This window comes from Hylobates moloch, unplaced genomic scaffold, assembly GCF_009828535.3.
Source record: "Hylobates moloch isolate HMO894 unplaced genomic scaffold, HMol_V3 SCAFFOLD_2, whole genome shotgun sequence".
NCBI lineage: Eukaryota > Metazoa > Chordata > Mammalia > Primates > Hylobatidae > Hylobates > Hylobates moloch.
Window position 1 is genome coordinate 116,639,695 of NW_026652277.1, and position 24,563 is coordinate 116,664,257.

At 48.9% G+C, this 24,563-nt stretch overlaps 1 protein-coding gene across 1 annotated transcript; it reads left to right on the forward strand.

Annotated features, from left to right (window-relative positions):
• The first annotated feature begins 11,934 nt into the window (after positions 1-11,934).
• Positions 11,935-17,011, forward strand: POU3F2 (POU class 3 homeobox 2). Its single transcript, XM_032155655.2, has one exon. The coding sequence runs from the start codon at positions 12,235-12,237 to the stop codon at positions 13,564-13,566; it is 1,332 nt and encodes a 443-aa protein (XP_032011546.1). The 5' UTR covers positions 11,935-12,234; the 3' UTR covers positions 13,567-17,011.
• The last annotated feature ends 7,552 nt before the right edge of the window (positions 17,012-24,563 follow it).

A 24,563-nucleotide genomic window follows, 5' to 3' on the forward strand; every position in this document is an offset into this window, starting at 1 on the left:
AGTTCCTTGTTGGAGACATGGCTGAAGAATGGCATCGGCCTTGAGTCTGCAAGGAAATGGTAGGTCATTTAAATATAAGACTGTCACCAGGAAGAACCTTAGACTCTAAGAATTCTCTTGAAGTATTTCCAGTTTTTAATGGCCTAACAATTAAGCAAAGAAGTCTGCAAGAACCTTGTTGATCTTTTCTAATGACATTTAAGTGCCAATGTCTAAGTGACTTATTTTTCAGCTAATGCAATAACAAAGATAGAACAATACCTGAAAACTAGTGTCCTATGTGATATGGGGCAAGATATTGGCCTTCCTTAAACTATCACAATTTTGAACTCCTTATAACTAAGTTTCCTATCTCTCCAGGCCCCTTTCCTATATATATATATATATATTTCCTACTATATATATACATATAAAGTTTAGTAAGAATATGTAAAGAAAGAATGAAGGAACAAGAGAAGGAAAAGAGATAGATACCCATTTAAACAAATAAAAGTGGTTATTTATGGGGAGGGGAACGGAAAGAGTAAAAGTGGCAAAAAAAATTTAAAGGAAACTTTATTATATATATTTTATTATTGATTGACTTTGGCTTACAGTGAGCATTATTCAGGAATCCTTTTAGTAGTTTGAGTAAAAATTATACTTAATTGATTCTACTAACTAAAAGACATTTGTTCTCACATTTAGGATTCAACTTGAGGAAGAGAGACAGGGCCATCTCTGTGGTCTAGATAAGTGCTGACCACACAATTAAAAAAGTGGATCCTATAAAAGTCCCCACTGACTAAATTAAGCTTAAGAATAATACTCAAATGATACAAAACCAAGCTGAATAAAAATGCAAGTACTCCAAATCTTTGTTACATCTACTTCCCCCACCCCACCCCCAGAAAGAATAAACTACTGCTGTTTTTGAAAGCGTCATAAAGATACAGGTCGGTTATGCTGCTCCCCTGGACGGGTTTCCATTGGTAATAAATGGTTTTCCGAGAGGTTTGAGTTAAAGCTCTTATGTAAATAGAGAGAGGCTTACATAATGCTCTTTAAACTAGAACTTTGAAGACAATCTGCAGTAGGCATATGAAATCTGTTTGTGCTGCAAATGGCATCTGAAAACTGACAGGAAACCATCCAAGACGCGGTTTAAGAAAACAGGAAGAATAAACACCCACGGTGCAAACTTCTGATCAATCATTTAACCAAACTTCAACCACGACTAGAGAATACGTAAGAAGTGTGTCCTGGGGCTTATAATAATGCCACTAGCCACAGTATGTTTTCAGGAGCGCCCAAGAACATTATTCATTGTAAATTTCTATGTAAATTATCCAGGGGCAGGGGCATTGCTTTGGTCCGCCCAAGAGTCAGATGGCGCGGGTTCCCTCCCTGTGCGTTTCGACAGTGCTTCATCTCACGGAAGAGGCTAAACTAGTATTGATTTTCCAATTTCTAAAAGGAGTAACCATTTGGAGCAAAGGCTAGCTCTCAGGGACGCGGGGGTTGATAGGGGGCAGGTCTGCGAAAAGGAGAAATACTTAAAACAGCGCTGCGGAGACGGGGGTATGGAGCTGTGGGGAGCGAGCGGAGGCTTCTCTCTGCCCAAGCAGTGGGGCTGCAAAGTTCCTGCCACAACAGCTGAGACGTTCTGATTCTGTGGACCTGCCAGGAGAGGCGTTTGCTTTGCCAAAATAGAGCCTTCTTAGGAGAGGTTTATGTATTGTTCGGGAAGGCAGGACTATCTTCTAGTCGTTTTCACTCTCCTCTACCTTTATTACCCTGAATCCTTAGGCCCTCCCCTCGGAACCCCTTCAAAGTGCAGAGGGAGCGTGGGAGGGAGAGAGCGCGCGCCAAGTTTCAAATGTCGCCAGTCTTTCCAGAAGCCCCTGGCTCTCGCAGGACTGGGTGCAGGCGCCTCTCCGGGCCTCGGAGCCCCGCCCCGCCTCCCCATCTCCACAATCCCAGGGCTCGAGGCTCTGCAGGGAACTGCGGCGGGAATTTTCCAGCCTCAAATACGGGGCGGACTAATTTTCAGGTCCACTCCAACCCAGAGATCGGATTCCACTTGATCTTGGAGTTCGCGAAGTAACTGCCAAGTCAGAGAGTGCGTTCCGCAGTGCGCGGTGGCCGCGCAGCGCTGGCTCTTGCTGTGGGGCAGTCAGCAGAGAACCAGGGGCGAGTCGGCAGCGGGAGGAGCCGCCCGGCCAGGAGCCTCGGAGAGTGTCTCCCTGTCCCGAACCCCTTCCCGCCACCTTCCCCTGCCCGCACTGCCCCCGCGGGGCGACCCTCCCTCCACCTGCGGACTGCCCCAAGGAATGGAAAACCTGCCCTCAGAGGCCATCCCCCACCCCGCCTCTGCCGTCTCTGCTAACTTTGCTAACACTCCCCTTCCCCTGCCTTGGAAGTCACTATTTACGACCGGGTCGACTCGCGCTCACGCACGCCTGCCCTTTTCTCCAGAAGCCTGAAAGTGGCTGAATTGAAACACTGACTCGTGAAAACTCTATTCTGAGTGACTTAGAATCGCCCACTTTGAGGTTTTAATCTTGGTCCGCGGGTCCTGCCCAAAGTTCAGGGCAGCTGTCCGAAAGGTCCCCGCATTTGCTGTCCCTAGGAAAGGTGAGGCTAGGAGGAAGGGGGAAGCAGCGCGGGGAATGTGAGAGGACTGGGGCCACACTGCGTATCTAGGAGGAAACTGAATCCTAATCTCAAGAATGTAAGTCTTTGCGCAGTTTCTAAATCGAGTCCATTTAGCAGCTTTCTTCGGAGCCCGGGTACCCCAAGTGGCAACTTAGGAACTGGGAGAAGGAACGTGCCACCACCGACCACCTATCCTGGTGGGAGGAGGTACTGCTCCCCCCACCACTCCTTCCTTTTCCCTGCTCCCTCTCCATCAGCAACAGGTTGTCAAGTTGAGGAGACATCCCCTCCAAACTCTCTCACTCCCCACTTGTGGCCGAGGCCTGCCCTGTGTTCATCCCGGACAGAGTCAGGCAGAGGCTGAGCTGGCTGCGTCGGCGTGGGCGCCTGTGGCCAGCGTATTGTGAGATTTCTAAATGTCAGGGCACTGTTGAGGAAATGGCTGACAAACCTGTAGTAAACCTCTTCACGAAGGAAATGAGTGCTGTTGTCTTAGCTTTTGGTTGTGTGTCCCTCATGCCCCCCAAGAAAACAATTTTTATGTTCCGAACACTCTTTGGATCAAGTTTCGTCCTTGCATTTCTAGCTGAGGCGTTTCTACTAGAAACGAATGCGTGGTGCGATTTGGTTGGGCATTACTTGCAGGTGTCTTGCCGCTTAATTTTCCTGGACTGAGACGTTGACTGGTGACCTAGGCTTGTTTGGGGCAGCTGTAAAACGTCCCTGTAATGCTCCAGGTCTACCTGGGGACCGCCCACCAACTCCCTGCTCTCCAATTATCATTGTTAGTGCAAGGTGGAGAACGAGCTTAATTCTTTAACAATATGACCTCCTATTTTGATGCAGCCAAGGAAGGAAAGGAAAACAGTGGAGATGGTGGCTAGACACCCCCAGACTCTGACTTCAGAGAAGGAAAATCCTCAACTACTGCCTCTCAGCACTTTGCATTGTATTCCTGAAACCTGGAAATGAAAATAGAAATTGTTTGATGTATGAGGAGACGTTATCTAATTAGGGCGTAAGAAATTTAATCTTTCCAGCATGCAGGTCATATAATTAATGTTAATTTAACGCTCAAATTCTCAGTCATTAATTTTTATTCTCTTAAATGTAGTTTGGCATGGGCCCCTGATCCAGGGCAATGGATTTTACTGGATGTGAGAGCACTCTTGGTCTTAGGAGTGATTCGCCACAAACCTACCCTTCCCAATAACAAGATCACATCATGTATGCATTATTAAGCCACATAATTGAACGGTCCATAGTTTGCATATCAGACTATTAAAATAATGTGTTGTGCTTTTCTCTGAACACGTATTGTTCTAGCCTCTGCGAGTATGTAGTGATTCTGATAATTACCTCCAAATTACTGCAAATGTTCTCTTCATTAACATGATTTCTTTCAAGCATTTTTTAAAATGTGGATATCATTGTGAATTAAGAGACTTTTTACAAAGTTATGTGAACTTTTTTTAAGAAGGAATTTGTCATTGGAAAGGAAAGCATATATTTTAAATAGAGGGTGCAGAAAAATGCTTTGACTATGCCTTTCAAATGGCTTCATAAGGTCAAATAAAAGTTTTTCTGTCTAGTTTTTCATGCTGCTTCTAGGCAAAAGGCAGACAGAAAGAAACAAAGAGAGATGGGGCTGACTTTCAAAGTCACAGGAGAGTAAGTGAGAATCAATTTTTCAAGTTCCAACTATCCACGTCCTTCTGGTATAGATAACTTGTCCCTACAAATAAAATCTTAACTCATTATCTGAGATAGAGGACACTATACAACAGCCCTTTTAAAAGAACAAACTCGAAATTTTCTGAAGCTAACAGCTCACCATTAACTAAATATTACTGTTTTGCCCCTCACTCTTCTGAACTATACTATTAGAGAAATTACAAGCGGTAAAAAGTCTTCATTGTAACCTTCCCTTCACACACTGTTTTCAAAGTTAAATAGCAAGACATTAAAAAAAAAAAAAACCTACTGCAAAATAAAAGTCTCCTTTAAATGTGAGAAATTTGCAATTACACTTTTTTCTAGTAAGGTTTTCCTTTGAGTGATTTTTAAACTCTCCTAACAGGCCGTTCCGCCGCTGGTATTGCCGCTCCTCTGTACACTGTCGACGCCGCGTGCGGGTCCCTCTGCTAGGACCGCGCCTTTAAACGCGGAATCGCTGCCATCAGCCCAGGCGGAGAAGGGGTTTCAACCACTGGGAAGGCATAAGTTGGAGAAAGTTGTGGGATTTTTCCTAAACAAAATAGGGGCAGGAAAACAGTTGGGCTGGGGGACGAAAGGGGGAGGGTAGCTGGGGCTTTCTGCCCGCTCCAGCAGTAAGCTGCTTGGCCATTCCCCGCGGGGCCGGCCCCCCTTCCCTTGCTCAGTGCCCGGGTCCTCCGGGCCCTTCTCCTCGAGCCCGCAGTCGGCTCTCAGGGAAAGGGTGCCAGGCCCCAGGCGGCACTTTTATTTTGGTTAAGAGGAGGGAGGGCTGCTCCCAGGCCCAAGGGAGGCGAACTGAGCCTTTCTGTTTGGATTTCCCTCCTCGCTATAGCAACCAGCAGCATCCGGATAAAAATGCGCCCTCCCTGGACAATGGCCCGGCCTCCTGCTTCTCGCCCTCGTCTTCCCCCCCCGGATCCCAGCCAGGACCTGCCTGGGCGCTCTTCGACCACGGAACATCCCTCCCCGCCACCCCCACCTCCATCCTTTCCACAGCAGTCCCTCCCGGGGTCAGTCCAGGGCGCTGGGAAGCCTTAGCTCTTGCTTTCTACCGCCACTGATCCCCCACGCGGGCCGAGGCTAGGACACAGGACCTCACTACCGAGTTCGGGGGCTCCCGCAGGGGAGTTCCCTGTGGGGATTGTGTGGGTATTTGAATGGCCCTGAGGAGTAACTCCAGCTTTTTCCAGGGTTAAAAATATATATATTAGAAAAACGCATAGAGCAGACTACACCTCTCCCCCGCCCAACAGACACCCACACCCCATACACACACACACACACACACACACACACACACACACACACACACACATTAATATAAGCACCCAAGACCGAAGTACTAGGCATGATCTCTGACTTTCTTTCACTCTCCCAAGGTTAATTAAGTTCCCTTCCACGAACTGAGCTCCGTGCCTATTCATTATTCTCTCCCTCTGACCTAGGGCGTTAATATGATCAGGCCTATGACTCGGCCGTGTTCTGTTTTCCTATTTTGCATTTAATGCTGGGACCCGGCTGCCCTAGATTACCATCGAAAACTCTCAGAAAAGACCAGAGGAGCCAGGAGGTCTCCCTGCTTCAATCTGCCTAAGGCTTCCTCTTCCTGCCTCCTCTTCCAGCCAACGTCTGCCCCTGTGTTCCCAGGACCCAAATTCTGGAAACCTGTCTTTACAAATACAATCATCCCTAACTTTATGATGTCCAAAGGCTGTCTAGAATGACAGATTCGAAACTCTGAGACCTAGCAGAAGATTTTGGCCCACAGTTATTGCGGCTGTGTTTAACTGCTCTCCAGAAAAGCATCTCTCCCGCCCGTGCACCACCTGCTCCCCTCGCCGCCCACCCCCCCATCCCCCCCGCCGTCCTCCCGGACACTAACGACACAATTGTTAAGTGCACTTGTACACTTCAGAAGGATTTGCATTCGTGCTGTGTGCAGGCAGAATAAGAGAACTGAAGTCCAACTTCAACCAAATACGCCTGTTTATCCCAGGGCTGGACCAACCGCCCTAGCCCTTGGAAATGGCTTCAGTGAAAGAGCTGAGTACACCCACCTCCCACTTCCCTAGCCCGCCTCTGTGCGCAGGTGTATGTTAGTGCACTCGTCCCTAGCTTGCCTTCCTCTTCGAAAATTGCTCCAGAGGATGAGAGAAGCCAGGAGCTCTAGCAAGAGCTTCATTTCAGCACATTTCCAAATGCTTTAGAGCTAAGGAGGTTTCTGTTGAAATCACTTTAATTTATCAAAGAGTTGTCATCCCCTACTGGTGGCCAGCCATCCACCTGCTTTAAGGCTAGGGGGAGAAAATGGGAGCGTGCCTGTGTGTGCGTGCGCGCGCACACACATGAACACACACACACACACACACACACACACAGACACCTTTAGGCTCCATTGTTAAGAGGTCATTTAACTGTTAGTCCTTTGAAAGTGAATTTGCGGGAAGCAAGCTGGAAGCCACCAATTGTCTCCTGTTCTGTTTCTGAGATTTTTGTTCTGTTTCTGAGATTTCGTATAAGCAAGCTATATTAACTCCTCCAAACAGAATTTATCTTACACACAGATGGAATGCTTCCTTTATGTTTTCTCCCTCCTAAGGCCTCATATTCACTGCTCAGGATTTAGCAGGCTTCCTTTGATAAATTACTCAAAGTAATCCTTGAAACAGCTAGACTATCTGGGTGACATGGTGTTAGATGTCTTCAAGCCATCCCTGTCTATAAAATATTCACTTGCAGACTACAAAGGGGGGACTGTTTTAATGATAAAATTTATAACTTGAAGAAAAAGGGAAAGATATTAATATCTACAAATACAGATAATTGTATTTCAAATACTGAATTAAGGACATTATATTTCACTGGTTTACACAGTAGTGAAGGTAAAATAGAATTGTTTGTATGTGAGGTATGGACAGAGTTGCCAAGCATATGACGTAGGAGAGTTTCAACTTTCAGAAAACTTTTCATTTTTCAAGACCTTTTATTACATAAGGACAGATGCACATTTAGGAATTTGCAAAATGTAGGTATAGATAGTTACATACAAATTTATATGGAAGCTTTATTTCTTCAGGAAAAAATGTGCTGCTGCATAATTAAAGATAATAAGTTCTGTCCTTTTTTTTTTTTTTTTTTTTTTGGTAAATGTTTATTATGTCTCTCCCAAGAACCAGCAACTTGGAAATGCATTTTCCACGTTCCTTATAAATGCATCCCCCAAGGCTAAAGTTCTTGAAGCTTTATGGCAGTTTTCATTAAAGCAGCCAGCTGCCTTTTTGTGTGGATTGGCTGTTCAAAGCTCTAGCTCTGAAGCCAGAGCCTCAGTTTTAACATTCTGCAGGCCCTTAGCAAAGAAGTTCCACTCAGAGGTTGGAGGGGGGTCTCACCAAATCAAACAGCTGCTGGGGTCTAGCAGAAGAGCAGGAAGCGCAGGAATGAATGACTGAGACAAGGCTTTTTAAAAAGAGGAGGAGGAGTAGGGACATTCAAACATGATCCTCCAAGGTGGATATATGAAAAAAGAAGCAGTTTCTTTTTCTAGTTTTACCTAGGTTTAAACCAACTGCTACCTCCACTCCCCCAATGGCCATCTCCTCAGAAAATTCTTTCTGTTTTCTTTTGTTTTCTGATTTCTATTATCCTGGGACTACATAAATAAGAAAAAATTAAGATCAAATGAATACCATTTCACCTCTGTTTTAGCAGTTGTGTGCCTCCAGCTCAATGTATGGGAGTGGTCATGGTGGGTTTTCTGCCAACTCCTGGTATATAGAAATAAATAAATGCTATTTTATATATGGTGTGAGTGTCTTTACTAGATGAAAGAGTTAATAAATTAGAGTTCAAGTTACAGTGCATGGATTGACCCCATAACTGTTACTCAGGTGGAAATTTCGGAGGTTTGTGTCAAGGTACTGGGTGCTACTAAGATCCAGGTCCGGCTCACTATCTCGAGGAGTGTGAAAGTGTGAGAGATAACATGGGTCCCTTTTTGGTGTAGTTCTGTTATTCTAAGATGTTTCCCCTCCACTCAGCGCACCCCGGCAAGAGGGAGTCGGCTCCGTTTCTTCAGACAAGTCCAGCTCAGGGTACTGACTGAGTAGAGGTTCCTCCGGACCTGGGAGAAGAAGCTGGGGTGGCGCCAGCATCTCCTCACGGGTGCCTCCATCCTGTCCTTGCAGAAGGGGCTCAGGACACTCGGCCGTCCGCGCCCCGAGGCGGCAAGGCCCGCTCGAACCGCCTGCTCAGCCATTGTCCTAGCTAGTGATCTCGAGGAGCTGTGCTGGATGGAGTGAGGGAGATATCAAGACACCTTGTCAGTTCAAAGCATTTTAGCGTTGTTTGAAATCCTCTCCACGTCAACGTAAGCAGCCTGTGTATTTGAACAGCTGCTTTGAACAGTGAAAGGGAATAAACTGAATCAAAACCTGGAGGTGTCTGCCCGAGACACCTTCAACGTGCTTTTATGCGGGCGGAGAATGGCAGGCAGACGCGCGGACTCTGCCCTGACAGGGTCAGCCCAAAGAATTGGCCCCGAGAGCCCGGGGCGGGGGAGGAACCGGTGGAGAAGCCCCCGTCTGTATCTAAAACCTGCGAGAGCTCAGGTTTCGGGAGCCCCGAAGAGGTGCCGCGTTGAGAGGCAGACAAGGAAGCAAGGGTGCTCGGAACCCGGCGTTCGCGCCAACCGGGCCCCGGGCGCCTGGAGGGGAGGCGGCGGTAGCTCGTGGGGAGGTGGTGCTCAGAGCCGCGGTGCGCGCCCAGCCTGGCCCGCCCGGTGATTGGCCGCGCTTGGGGGTGGGGGTGGGGTGCAGAGACTGAGGCCCCGGGTAGGCTATTGCTTTGTGTACTCCCGGGGATTTATTGGGTATATTAAACCCTGTTGGGAACGTTTCGGCTCCTCGGCCCGCCGCCAGCGAAATGAGACGGGGGTGGAGGGTGGAGTTGAGACCTGGGAAGTCAACATGGGAAGGATCTCAGCATTAATCGCCGGTGATATCCTATCGCAAACAGGAAGTTTTGATGTACACGTGCAGCCTATTCTTGTCGCCTCACACTAGTGCCCTATGCCGGGAGGAGGGCGGGGGTGTGGGGTGGGGTGTGGTGAGAAAGATAAGAGGAGGAGAAACTTTTAAATTGATTCAGAGCCAGGCCGCCTCAGTTCCCTCCGAGAAGTGTTTGAAAACTTCATTCTTCTCTGGAGTGTATCATCCTATGGGCTGCAGAAGGCATTGTGCCTCGAGAAATGTGAAATTAAATCCAGAGAAAAGCAGACACCTGCCCCAGAAAGGTGGGGGAGAAGTATGAGCTGCCTAGCACTCGGACGCGGTCCTTCCCCAGGGCTGGATTCTTCTGTCCGTGGGAGCTCTGAGCTCCCAGGTCCGGGAAAAGAAAGGCACGACATGTCAGGAGAAGATGCGGCTGGCGGGCTGTCTGTGCGCTCCCCAAGGCCCAGGGAAAGTCACGCGCCTAGCACAGGGGACGCAGGGCCGAAGTCGGGAGAAGGCGGTTCTGCCCGCCACCCAGCCCCTTGGCTCGCGGTTGAGGAGCCGCGGGCACCAGTCGCTGAGTCTGCGCGCTGAGGCTCGGACTTTTCCATTTTTTCCTAGCTAGACAAAGTTATGGGATTCCTAGCAGCCCCTAGGCGCGCGGCCAGAGTGGCCCCGCGCTTGCGCTGGGACGGAGCGACACGCTGTGTGTGTCCTCGCCTCGCCTCGCCGCGCGGGTGCGCGCGTGGTGGGGGTGCAGGTCCGTCCTGCTGGCGGCCTGTGGGCTCGCCCCTCCCCTATCCATTTCTCTCCCCCACACACTCTCATAAACACAGGACACGTGGAAATTCTCAGCCAAAGCGTCTTGCCCGGGCGGGTGCTCAACGTGGTGATTTATAAACAGCTCAGCCGCTCTGCAAAGAGCATGACTCCTTGTTAGTCATGATGAATTTTCTGGCCCGCTCCAGTCTGCTGTCTGGATTCAGATGCTCAGAGGCCCCAAAATGCTCCCTCTGAGCGTTGATTCGGCTGCCCTCTCAAGCCTACGACCGCCGGCAAAACCAGCGATAGAGCCAGGGGTGAGAGGTGGGGACGCGATCCAGGTTCCCTGGGGTCTGTCATTCCCTTCCCAGCAGTAACTGTTCATTCGCTTTACAGCGTCATGTACACACCCGGCCCCGCGTGGCGGTCACGCCGCTCCAGCCTGGGTCCGCGCCCAAGTTCTAGCTACCAGGCTTGCAGGCTCGGAAACTCGCAGGCAGCACCTGCTCTGGGCGACTAAGGAACTGATGGCGCGACGCGCCCGCGCTCCGTAGAGCGGCGCTGCGGGTGCATGGTCCCGTAGTCTTGCTCTGGAGTTCACTGCTGAAAGCTGAGCTGGGAGCTTGGCCAGGGAGCGCCAAAGACATAGACTAACCCCACCCGCTAGCGCCCACAGAAGTTACTGATTAGGAAGGTTCCCCTGACATCAGCCCATTTGCTTCACACACTCTTCCTCCTTCCGAAGGGGCTAACGGAAAAGTTGCACCTGCCAGCGGCAGGAGCACTGGGAATCGCGCACGCAGCCCCTCCGCGCGGCTTCCCGGAGCGGCCTTTGGCGACTGCGCCGCCCCCACGAGGCCGCACACCCCTGGCCAGCAGTCCGGCAGCCTCGCACAAGACGGAGCCCACGCAGGCTTCTAGTTTTCTAAACCAAAAACTGCACGCGCCGGCGTGCGAATCTGACGGAGAGCCTTTTAGAGTTTTGTTTTGTTTTCAGTTCAGACCGCTACGCTGTCAGAGCAAGCAACTCTGAGCCTTGATGGGAGTGACTTACAAGCCGCGGCGCGGGCTGAGCCTGCCTCTCTGGGGGTTCTTTCCGCAAGGGAGTGGGAGACAATTGGGCCTGGAACCTAAAAGGAAGAGAGCCTGTGCTAGCCGCGGGGTAGAGGGGAAGGAGAAGAGCTTTGGGCAGAAGCATCCGCACACCCTGGAGCAAGAGACACTTGTGCACTGAAATTCTAACCGTGGGATGCAAGGAGAGTTGAACAGGGGAACAAGTCTGGCTCTTAGCTCTAGGTTTAAGAGATACACACTGTGTGTGTGTCCCTAGGTGAATAAAAATCCGACTCCCGCTGGCTCGGTGCGACCCAGCTTTTCCCTTACCCGCTACGTTTCCCCATCTTAAAGCCCTATTGGGAAACGAAAGTGGACACCACTGCCTCCCGCCCCCCACCCCAATCCAAGTCTTCCAAGTGTCTGTGGTCGATAAGAGCACCGGGACCGCCCCCCTGCCCGGCTTCTCTGCCTGGGAGACAGATGGGGGGTGGGGCCCATCCGAGAGAGGGCGGAGGAGGCCCCGGGTGAGGAAGAAGAGGGGGGGTGAGAACTGAGAGAATCTGAATCAGGAGGCGAAGGGGACGGGGAGGAGGGCTAGGAGGACTCCGAGCCCGGGGGAGGGGGAGGGAGTAGCTCTGCGCCAATCAGTGGCGCCGGCCTGGGAGGTTGCTAGCGGTATCCACGTAAATCAAAGGGCGCGGAGCCAATGGGAGGGGGCGGAGGGGGCGGGGCCCAGGCGCGTGCCGCTGCGAGCCGGCGCTGCCAAGAGAGCGGGAGAGAGCTGGAGAGAGCAGGGAGAGGGGGGAGCGCCGAGCTAGTCAGAGAGTGAGCGAGAGCGAGAAGGAGGGAGAGGAGGAGAAAGAGAGCGAGGGCGGGCGGGAGGCGGCGGCGGCGGCAGCAGCAGCAGTAATAGCAGGAGCAGCAACAGAAGGCGTCGGAGCGGGCGTCGGAGCTGCCCGCTGTGGGAGAGAGAGGAGACAGAAAGAGCGAGCGAGGAGAGGGAGCCCGAGGCGAAAAAGTAACTGTCAAATGCGCGGCTCCTTTAACCGGAGCGCTCAGTCCGGCTCCGAGAGTCATGGCGACCGCAGCGTCTAACCACTACAGCCTGCTCACCTCCAGCGCCTCCATCGTGCACGCCGAGCCGCCCGGCGGCATGCAGCAGGGCGCGGGGGGCTACCGCGAAGCGCAGAGCCTGGTGCAGGGCGACTACGGCGCGCTGCAGAGCAACGGACACCCGCTCAGCCACGCTCACCAGTGGATCACCGCGCTGTCCCACGGCGGCGGCGGCGGGGGCGGCGGCGGCGGCGGGGGGGGCGGGGGCGGCGGCGGGGGCGGCGGCGACGGCTCCCCGTGGTCCACCAGCCCCCTGGGCCAGCCGGACATCAAGCCCTCGGTGGTAGTGCAGCAGGGCGGCCGCGGCGACGAGCTGCACGGGCCAGGCGCCCTGCAGCAGCAGCACCAGCAGCAGCAACAGCAACAGCAGCAGCAACAGCAGCAACAGCAGCAGCAGCAGCAGCAACAGCGGCCGCCGCATCTGGTGCACCACGCCGCTAACCACCACCCGGGGCCCGGGGCATGGCGGAGCGCGGCGGCTGCAGCGCACCTCCCACCCTCCATGGGAGCGTCCAACGGCGGCTTGCTCTACTCGCAGCCCAGCTTCACGGTGAACGGCATGCTGGGCGCCGGCGGGCAGCCGGCCGGGCTGCACCACCACGGCCTGCGGGACGCGCACGACGAGCCACACCATGCCGACCACCACCCGCACCCGCACTCGCACCCGCACCAGCAGCCGCCGCCCCCGCCGCCCCCGCAGGGTCCGCCTGGCCACCCAGGCGCGCACCACGACCCGCACTCGGACGAGGACACGCCGACCTCGGACGACCTGGAGCAGTTCGCCAAGCAGTTCAAGCAGCGGCGGATCAAACTGGGATTTACCCAAGCGGACGTGGGGCTGGCTCTGGGCACCCTGTATGGCAACGTGTTCTCGCAGACCACCATCTGCAGGTTTGAGGCCCTGCAGCTGAGCTTCAAGAACATGTGCAAGCTGAAGCCTTTGTTGAACAAGTGGTTGGAGGAGGCGGACTCGTCCTCGGGCAGCCCCACGAGCATAGACAAGATCGCAGCGCAAGGGCGCAAGCGGAAAAAGCGGACCTCCATCGAGGTGAGCGTCAAGGGGGCTCTGGAGAGCCATTTCCTCAAATGCCCCAAGCCCTCGGCCCAGGAGATCACCTCCCTCGCGGACAGCTTACAGCTGGAGAAGGAGGTGGTGAGAGTTTGGTTTTGTAACAGGAGACAGAAAGAGAAAAGGATGACCCCTCCCGGAGGGACTCTGCCGGGCGCCGAGGATGTGTACGGGGGGAGTAGGGACACTCCACCACACCACGGGGTGCAGACGCCCGTCCAGTGAACTCGAGCGGGGGGAGGGGCAGAGCGCGGGGCTCCCCCTCCCTTCGGTCCTTGGCCCTTTCCCGGCCCTCTTGTTCCCTCTCTAACTTCTGATTGTTCTTTTATTTTTAATTATTATTTCCCCGTCCCTTAAAAAGAAAAAAAAAATAAGGAAAAAGGAAAGCAACTAAGACACTGGACTATCCTTTAAAGGTAGCAGGTGTAATGATGTGTTTTGACCTTTGCAGGCGAGTAACCAGGCAATGGAGTGGAGTGTCTCCTGGAGAGAGTGAGGAGAGTGTGTGATAGATAGAAAGAGAGAGAGATAGAGAGATGGCAAGCACTGAGATAAATACCTGGCAAAACTAAATAAATTACCAAAAAGGAAAAAAATATCCACCAAACCATGATAAACACAAAACGCAGCTTCCTGATGCTTGGAGTTGGCTCATGCTGCTGTGTTTATTTATTGTGGATTCCCATCAGGAAACAGGAAAAAATACACACGTTCTTTGATACAGGCAAAATTTAACCCCATAAATTTGCACTGCAAGAAAATTGAAGTTTACATGAACAAATTCATGAACATATTTTCTCTTTCTCCCTACCGTTAATTTGGGAATTGCCGTTTTGGGGGATTTTGTTTTGCTTTGCTTTATTCATCGGAGAGAGTTGAAGCCAGCTCTTGGCCACTCTCCATTTCTAATGTTCTTGTGTTGCCCCTTGTTCGTACTGTTTGTGAACTTTGGTTACCTTCACATTCCCCTTACGAGGGTGTAACATCTATTTGTTCCTCTCACCAAAGCAAAACGATTGGCTTCATACAAAATAGACAATTCTCTGCTTTCAGGAAATGTGCATGGTCTACCCGCTTTATCGAAGGCAAGAATCCGGTTTGGAATATGAAAATAAGCATTGGTTGTTGTTACCAGCCACAAAGTAAACTTCATTTTCAGGCAGTGTTTCTGGGGGAGGTTATGGAGGGAAGAAAAAAGAAAAATCGATAGTGAGTGACTGATTGCTTCATTTTATCAGGCGGGCCCATTGTGAAAGAGCTCAGAGGAAATGTGGAGGTTAAATATATTTCCAGAGTTGTCCAGCAGAAAGAAAGTGGCACTTTGAAGAGAACTAGGGAAGTATATATCTTCAGATATCCCTATATAGTTCTCTACCTTCAGTTTTAGTAACAATTATGAAGAATTATTTGTGCTGACAGCAGCAGTTAAACTTTCTTTCTCTAATAGCTTTTTTTTACATAAAAAAATGACCCAGGAACTTAATAGTGTATGCATAAGATTGTGTTTTTTAGCACACAGATACCCACAGCATACACTGACGATCTCCACGGAGTAGACAGGTTTTGTCTTCACTAGCTCATTTGTTTATCAAGTCATAGTTAGGGTCCCATACCCTCTTTTCCTGTAATTTATTGCAGAATATACCACTTTGACTTGGACAGCTTTCTGCCCCCTCTTTCACTAAGGAAGGCAAATGAAGTGAAAAAAAAAATGCCATTTTCAATCCTTCCTTTCTCCCCTTTGTTAATAGTTTTAAGTGCATTTTTGACCTTGTCTTGATGGAAAACGGTTAACTCCAAACACAAAAGACTCTACTGGAAAGTGTAGGTGAAAAAACTTGTAACTGTATTGAAAATAAATACCATTAAACTGTGATCAGTTAAAATTTAAAAGAAAAATCAGCACAAAAGGGCGCTAAAAGGGAAAACACTTTTTATTAAGCTTAAAAGTTTGGGGGTTTTTTTCCAGTTAGGTATTAGATAAATTTTTATTTTAAAAAATGAAAGTCTCACTACCATAAAATTATGGTTCAGCATCAGATTAGCATTGCACTCAGTAGTCTTTAAGATTTTAGGAAATATGCTTTATATTGTCTTTTCAAACACCTGTGATTGTTTCATTTTCCATGTTTTTGCAAGATAAATGGTGACTTATAATGGGCATATTTATTTGCCTGTATTTCATTTCTCCCCCAATGAATGTCACAAGGAGATGGGCACGGAGCTGCTTCGGGTGCATCACGCTGCTCGTTCCTGAGGTATGGGGACTGGCCTTTAGTGAAGCTATCCAGAGCAGGGCAAATAGCCACTGGTAAAGGGAGGAAATGAATTTTCAGATACTTATTACCAAGTAGGTAAGGTCAGAAGCTGGAGTTCAGAGAATGTGTCTACAGCTTCTCTGACTCTTATAGGTTTACTAAGATGAAAGTTACCACTGAACCTTACCACTATGTATATATGTTTAATATCTGTCTTTTGAAATGCAGAAATAGTTTAAATGTTTCTTTGTCTATTTTTCTTTTTTTTTAATGCTACCCAGGGAAATATTTTCATATCATTTTTAAGTGGCCTGCCTCAATGTATATTTATTTCTTTTGAAACAAAAAGGTTCTGGAAACTGTTTTTCTGTAGCTTTAAATGAATAGGTGAGCAAAATCTATATGGGATGTAATTTTTTTGTTCAGTCTCTTAAAAAATACTTTGTTTTGGTACATTTGGTTGTGCTTGTGGGGAAAATAAAAACGCAGAGATCCTTATATATTTATGTTAAAGTAATATTTTATTATCTACATAAAACAGAAATGCACAATACCTTCATAGTTTGTTCTAATTATTGAAATATCTTTATTTTATTTTTAAAGATAGTGCCAAGTTTTAAGGGGGGAAAACCCTAGACCTTAAATTGACTGAGTTGAGTTGTGTGTAAAACACTTCCCTTCCTTTATACTTCATAAAGTTTTGGAATAAATTTTATGCATATACCGCCAGATTTCATGTTCATAACTTTCAGAGGCTTTTTTTTTTTTTAATGGAGACTACTGGTCTAATTCACTTTTCTTTGCAAAAACTATCAGTCCCAAATCTTTCAGTCACTATGCCTGTAGCATTAAATTGAAATGGTCATTGGGTTTGAGCTTCAATTTGTTTGCCATTTCATGGTCCTACAAAGAGATATTTGTCCCCTTTAAACATATGCAGATATGCCTGCATCTTCTTTCCAGGTTAACTGTACCTTATCCAATTGTGCTCTTGTGGAGAACATCAGTGGAACTAGGTGGACTTTAATCTCTACCCACAGGTCCTCAAATAATTTGGGATCTACAGAAAAGCAGGATTTAGGAGATTATTATTTTTAATAATTTACAAATATCTCTTAACAAAGAATAACCCTGATAGTATACTATTGTGTGTTTACTAAATGATTAGAGGTAGATCCTATACATTATTCCTGTTTGGTTTGCATAAAAAGATGAATTTTACAATGGTTTATACAATTGTGTCTATTTTTCATTAGGCATACAAACGGGCTTTAAAGCAAGTAAAGAAAAAAAAAGAACATATGGGATAGATTCAAGCCGTGATGCTAATAACAGATTGTTTCAGACAATCTTAGATGAAACAGTACCAAAATCCGTTTTAAGGTTAGTGAGAATTTCAAGCAGTGTTGGATCAGTTTACAAGTTTGCTGATGTATTTAAAGCCCTCCTTGGAACATTGGTTTAAGTATAAATGTCCATTTTGAAAGGTAGTTTCTGGGCTTATTACATCTGATCATCTTTCCTAACTCGTAGTCAATATTACATGGGCCTCAAACAGATTGCACCAAATGATCTTATCAATAGTCTGAACGAGAAGTGACAGAAAGAAGAAGTGTTTTGTGACCACAGACATGCTGATGGGTAAAATGTTTAAGCTGGGTATAGATTTGAATTCTGGGTCAATATTCTCCTCCACTGCAGGCAGAAAACAAGCAGCATCTGCCCTCTGCAGGGCATTTTAGTGGACCTTGAGAAGGCATTTTTATTCTTAGCCACAGGGGCTGCTGAGTGGAAACCATCACATGTTAAACGTGCACACCATGGTTTTGACCCATGCTTTCTGTTCAGATCCTAAGGCTGCTCGAGTAGTTGCCACACTGGTTTGGGGAATGTATTAAACATTAAGGTGGAAAACCCCATCACTGTCACTGGGAGAAATTTGTGGGGCAGTTGCCCCTAAGATGTTGGCTAGCCATCACAACAAACCCTTTCTTTCTCCTAAGACAATGCAGAATACAGCTATCCCGAAGATCTCCTGTGTTTCTTCAAAATATGTTACTTTAAAAATTTATGTAATAATATGGGGGAGAAATGATCATGTGAAAAAGAGTTATGTGAAGGTCAGATGGAGGGAATACCCACAAATAATATTATGTTTGGCAGTCCTAAACATTCTCGGTTCCCACGAAGTAACCGCCTATTATATTTCAGATGGTAGCTACAAAAGCACTGTTCTCTTCCCCTTCCCTTCCTGCTCCTACCAGTGGAGGCCACACACTGGTTGGCAAAATTTCTGGTGAAATGGCTTTGGTAAAGACACTCATCTACCTTCTTCTTTTTTCAAAAGCAACTAATAAAGAGATGCAACAGCAGCAATGGGGGAGGGGGTGGCATTTGGGTGCATCGGTACCTGCACTTATGTCTATATGCTGCATTCATTTGCTTTTCACTTGCCTTACTTTGGAGGCAGCTTGAGTAGTGCTGGCGAGCCAGGTTAAATTGTCTATCACTAGTCTCTGTGATTTGTCTTGGTTGAATTTTCAAACAGTTTATAGAACTCTGTTCTAGATTCTATTGAATTTCAACACAAGTTTAAAAATGAGGCAAAGAATGGAACTTGTACAGAAAAAGAAAGAAGGCTGGTGAAGTGAAGGTCAAAGGTAAAAGTGATTCTTTGGGTCTGCTTGTATATTTCAGTGAGTAGGGCAAAGGACAGTGTTTATTTAAAATGAAAGAAAAAGATGCATCTTGGAGTACTATGAATCTTGATATTATAACTAAATGGAATGTACAACTAAGTTTTATATAAACATTTTCCCTGTTTAGGAAAGTTTACTTTTCAATGATGCATATTCTTTTAACAGGGGGCAGATGGCCATAGGAAAGAATCAGGGCTTCTGATACCTATTCCCACCATTTGATTCAGGATGGGAAACAAGGCAAAAGTGGCAGGGGCCTACCACCCAGCTAACAAATCATGGAATTAACTGACCCAGGTTTTCAGAACTAGGCCTGTGTTATTTTAATGCCTCCTTATCAGGCATGCATGAGTACCAGAAAATGGCTTTTTTCGTTTTCCTAAGGCCTTGCTTGGCTGATGAGGAGATAAGGAAACAATGAATATTTTAACATTTTTCTGGTGTTTGGTGGGAAACTGGGAAATTTGTTCCCTCCTTTAAAAGAAGAAAAGTTAATAAACTTCATCATATAGTACCTTCCTTTATCTTAAAGACACCTCTGCTTGACTTAGCTGTTAGGGGTTTTAGAAATAATTTAATATCCCATCAAAACGATCCTGGCCTCTTTTATTGTTCCTAGAATTCTGATTGTTGGTAACATTAAGTTGCATTTCTTTTTTAAAAAAAAAAAAAAAAGGTCTGAAATGTTATTTAATACACCAGTAAAAGTGCATCTATAGCCTAAAGTTTATTCCTTCCACGTCTTTCTGAGTTTTTATAGCTCTTTGTCTGGGATTTGGTAAGGGGGGGACTTCCATATGCGGTTTGTGCATGAAGAGCCTAGGCTCTGGAGTGGTCTCTAGTTGGCGGCAAACAGCTTTCTGCTCTCAGAATGGGGAGCTGTCATCTAGAAAAAAAGAAGGAAATAAATCCCCCACAAAGACGTAGTTGTCACCAATTTTAGGAAGACAGGGGAGCACTAGGAACCCATCTGAGGGATATGGAGGGGATTTTGATTGTTATAAATTGTATACGATTAACTCTCTGTGTGTCGAGCGACAGCAATAGGGAATCTCACTGTGGAGTGAATTTGAATTTCCGTCCTTTTTTATTTGGGTAATATATTTTTCCTCCCACGAGTGTTTCCTCTGGGTTTGTTGTTTAAAAAGTAAAGAAGAAAAAAAAAGTCCACACAACAAAAAATATGGCCACAGAGAGTTTGGCAGGAGGATGGGAAAAAGAAAGTTTCTTGTGGGTTTGTAACACAAATTAGCCATTGTAAATCACTGGGCTTCAAGGTTCAGGCAAATCTATGTGGAAAATGTTAGGAGTTCTTTCCCTCCTCCTGTTAAGAAATCTCATTTCGTCAGAGGAATTTTTATGCTCTACAGCACATGATTCTGGAGACAATTATTTGGCATTAATAACTTTTTGTTGGTGTTGTTCCCCTAAAAAACATTGCTTCAAAATTGGTGCAGCGCCTGGACAAGGCGGGCGAGTGTGCTGACGGCTAGCATCTGCTCCTTGCCCAGTCGCAACAGAGGTGCCTTGGCCTTGCCACGCACCCCCCACCTCGGGGACCCCGGCCGCTGTCGCGAAGGCCTAGACAGCCCAGCTCGGCGGCGCGCGGGAAGGAGAGAGAGGGAAAGGAGCGGGGCACTCCCCGCACTCCCAGCCCCGGCCTTCGCTCGGGACGCTGCCAACAGCCCCTGAGTGCCTGCCTGGAAATCAGAGATTCTTTGCGGCTCCCCAGGCTCCGACCCCCGGACCCCCAGGGGAAGGGTCAACAGCTCGGACGTCGAGCTGTTCCACTCTCTCGCTTCCCAAGGAAGCGGGATGGGGGTAACGGGGACGGTTGGTGGGTTTGCCCCCAGCAGAGGCTGGAGGTGGCGGTTAGGAGGAGTCCAGATGTCTTGGGTATAGTCGTCGCCCCGGGAAAGTGGGATCTAGACGCAGGAGTTGGCAAGGCCTCTCTGGGGGCACGCGTGGCTGGGGCAGAGGTGCTGTGGGCCTAGGAGTAACAAGGGTTCGAGGCCCGGAGGAGAGTCTCCTAGCTTTTTGCCTGCCCGGCTTTTCCACTTGACTCTGCAGAGTCGGGCCCAGGACATTGCACCTGCATAGGAGACGCAACTGTGGAAGATGGTGCCCCAAGAGAAAGAGGGAGATGAGACAAGTGCAGGAAGACTGGAGAGGAAAGGGGGACAGCTGCCCAGGGAAGTACAGTCAGTAATCTGGGCTTTTCCTGCTTTTTTGAAGGGGGGGCGGTATTTGTGAGAATGAAGGGGGACAGCTGAGAGCTGGGGAGCAAAGTTCTGAGGCAGGTTTCCTTCAGCTCCCACCCATCAAACTTCTGAGTGTTTCTGACCTCAGCTCCCTGCCTCCAATGAAGAGGAACCTACTCTTTAAGCGCTGAAGCACGGGGGAAAACGAATTCTTAGACCCCCTGGAACCACTCCCCTGCTGGGCCTAAAGTCAGTTCCCAGCAGAGGAAAGTCAGTCCCCTAGAGAAGGGAGCCCGGGAGACGCTCTGGGCACCCCGGCCTCTCAAGCCAGAGCTGAGGGCCCGGAAAGTGAGGGGCCGCGCCTCAGTACTGGAGGCCTGGAGTCCATCTCCGCGAACTGGGGGCTCTCAGGGCCCGCAGAAATCCCCCTTAGCCCTCCGAGGCCCCTGGAAGGAGTCACCCCGGGAGAGGAAATCACTCAGCTCTGAAAAGCGTCGCAAACGGGCGGTGGGAGAGTTCTAAAGCGGCCTTTCGCCTCTCGGAGGAGGTGAGGCCGAGCTGGGGATGTGCGGGTTTGGGGCCAAGAACTGCACCGCAGGGCCGCAGTGGCGGGAAGCTGGCCGGAGAGGAGTGGGAAGGCGACCAAAGGCATCAGCAGGGGCTCCTGCGGGGCGCAGGTCTGTGCTGGCGCCGGGCCTGGCCTCTGCCAGCACAGCGGAGCCTCCGGGTTGCTCCCGCCGCACCCGCCCGCGGCCACTCACCCGGCCCCGCGGCCAGCCCGGGCGGGGTCGCACGCAAACAAGGATGCTTCTATTTACTCGCCTCTGCCTGTAGATTTCTAAGACATTCAGCAGGCACAATCATTAAACTAATTTGTATTTGATTGTTTGGGCGGACGGAGGGTAGTTTTATTGCGCTAAGCATTCAAGCAGGCACGCATCGCTGATTACCAGTATACATTAAATAAAGTTGTTTGTACACATTGTCTTACCACATATAGGCAGAGGCTTATTATTCTAATTACTCTAATTAGTGCATTGAAATGTTTTCTACTTGATTTGAGGAGACAGTGATTAGTTCTATTACTTCTTTTAACTCGTATTTTATGGAAAACTGTTGGTGCATGTTCAAATTACTTTATTTGCCCCTGGAATATAACGCTGACCCAAACGCAGTGAACTGCACGGCCCTTGTGGGGCCCCAACTTTGATGTGGGCCTCGGCTTGGAAGAGGCGTCTGTTATTTATTATTTCCCTCCCACAAGCATAGCCTGGTCTCCCAGCGCCGTGCCCGCCGCCCCCGCCCCATCCTGCGCCCCAGATGCGCGCCCCGCTCTGGACCAGTCCGAGCAGAGGGGGATCCGAAATCTGCTCGGACGCAGCATCGCTGGCCGCCTGCCCCTCTAGTTCCCTGAGTGCGATTACTTTTTAAAGGCTCCTTTAAGCATATTTCCGTGAATCTGTTTCTTGTGCTTTAATGTTACTATTAATTGATAAGATCAGCTCATCAAACATACTATTTCGATAGGGAATTGTAATTAAAACCTTAATCCTGTTTGAGACTTTCTTCTCCCTTTAAATTCCTTTTTCTTATGAAAGGGGTGCAAAGTTCACTATAAAAAGTATTATAACAGGGAGATTAATTCGTTATCTAAATAACAATCTTTGCTATTGATCCAACGTACTTTCCGCCACCTTTTGTGTTGGTCCGGGAGGCCCTTAAAAAGGAGAATATACAAAGCAGAAGATCTGGACCGAGCCCCACAGACTCCGATAGACTTGGGAAAGCGAGGGGATCCGCGGTCCGCTCCCCTTAACCACAGTCTGAGGAAGCTTCAGAAGTGGGTCCTGGCCGTCCCAGGCGATGCCACTGGGGAAGCGCAGCGCTAGAGCCGCGGGCCTGGGAGCCGGGCTCCTCCGCAGTCCTCTCCCCTCGCGAAGGGAGATCTGCTCAGTCTCTAGGTAAATATTCGACCGATTCTGCTTTTACTTTTAATATTTAAACTCGGATTATCCCGTCTCCAAATGCGCGTTCCTAACCTTTGCCAGTGGCTGGGATGTAATAAATCCTGGCGGGGCCGGGGTGCTCAGCCTCCCCAGGTCGCGGCCGCCGCCTCCCTCCCCCGTCCCGCCCCGCCCCGCGGGCCCCGGCCCCTCCGCCCCTCGCCGCCCGCAGCGAAAGCCGCGCCGGAATGAAATCAGCGCCTCCCCGCAGCTGATGGCTGAGCATCCTGGGCGCTGGCAGGCGGGGGAGGCCGCCCTTTATCCCGGCTGAGGAGTCCTCGGGGGCTGCAGATGGAGCCGCGGCTACCCGGAGGAGAAAGAGCCCGGCTTCCTGGAGGCAGCAGCCCCCAGGCATGGGAGGGGGTAGCGAGTGGGGCCAGGGGCTGGGAGGTTGGGCGGGGTCTATGGTTTGTATCTGTTGGGTGGCGGGTCCGGGAATGGACCCTTTCCAAACCCATCTCCGCTCCTCGCTAGCCCTCTTTTAAAAAGGTGTTGGCCCCAGTTTGAGAATAAGCTCCAGCGTCTCTGAAGCCACGAGGACTGTTTGTGCTCCCAAGTCAACTCAGTATTCCGAGATTTTCTTCTTTTCTAAGAGCTTCACCCCCTCCCCACACCCTCCTCCTTTCCGTCTAACAAAGTCTTCTTTCCCCCACGCACAGACTTGTTATGTAACAAAGTCTCCCAGGCGAGTTTAACTGGAGAATAAAGGACACCGTAGCCCCACCCCTCCTTTCCTTTCCCTTCCCTCCTTCCTCCCCGCTCTCTTCCCTCAGTGCATCTGTTCTCCAGGACTTCTGTCCTCGCACCCAAGAAGGCGGCGGGCCTTAGCCGAGTAGAACTTTGGCGCCCCACAGTGGCATCGGCTCGGAACTACCCTTGATTTTACAGCCTCCCAGTCAGCACAACTGTTTTTGTTTCAGATCCAATTCTCTTTCCCCTTACTCCTCTCCTTCCTCACTCTACATTCTTTCCTTCAACCCCTCCTAGGCAAACACTTATGAAGGTGACTACGCGTATGACCCCTACAAGGGTTTCTAAACATTTAGTTCTAGGTAATTCCTGAGTAGATATTTGAAAAGTTTAGCCAGAAAAGACACTACGTTCTATACCAGAAAAGTTCCCAAAGGTAGGAAGAAAGAATCACTTCCCCAGTTGCTTAGTTCCTACCTGTTGGGGCTGTAGCAGATAAGTCTTCAGTCTCTCTAAGAAGCCTCAGCTTTTGGCAGGCATTAAGACCAGAATACCAGGTTAGAAGCCACGGTTAATAACAGGTACGATGCTTCAATCAGCAAAAATGGAGTCCAGCAAATGTTATTTTAACCCTGTCCAGGTTTCATCAGACACTTCTTGCTCTACAGTAGGTTTGTTCAGTTTTACCATTCAAAAGTGAGTTTTTTAAAAAGTGGATCACTTGAACAGAAACTCATCCATGGAAGAATTTTCCAGACTAGGGAAAACATTCCCCTAGAAACTCCCACCAAAGGTATCAATTCAGCCTGTGGAGCTGAACTTTGCTTCCCTCAGAGCCCAGTGCATTTGTCCTCCCATACTATGGGCCATTTGCTCCATAAATGTTTTCTCCCTCTGCCTTTATCCCAAGTAACACGACAAGGAGAAGAAGAGAAAGGACGTGGACTTCAGGCAGATCCCAGCAGTATTAATGGAACTGGGCAATGGATTTGCAGTCAGAACACATGTGTTTGTCTATCCTTCTATGCTTACTAACGAGCAACAGGGGAAAGTCAGCTGACATCTTCAGATCTCAGTTTTCTCATGTGCAGAATGTGGATAATATTCCTTTATAAACTTTGCAACAGCATTGAAGTAAGGCTCAGATGAAATAATGTATATAAAAGCATTGTATAAATTAGCGCAAATCCAACCTGAAGCACTACTGTTGCCAACTCCAGTGGAGGCCTCTGCTGTGACTAATAAGAAATGTTTGTTGTTTTGTTTTGTTTTTTGAGACAGGGTCTCTCTCCATTGCCAGACTGAATTGCGGTGGTGCAATCATAGCTCACTACAGCCTCGAACTCCTGAGCTCAAGGGATCTTCCCATTT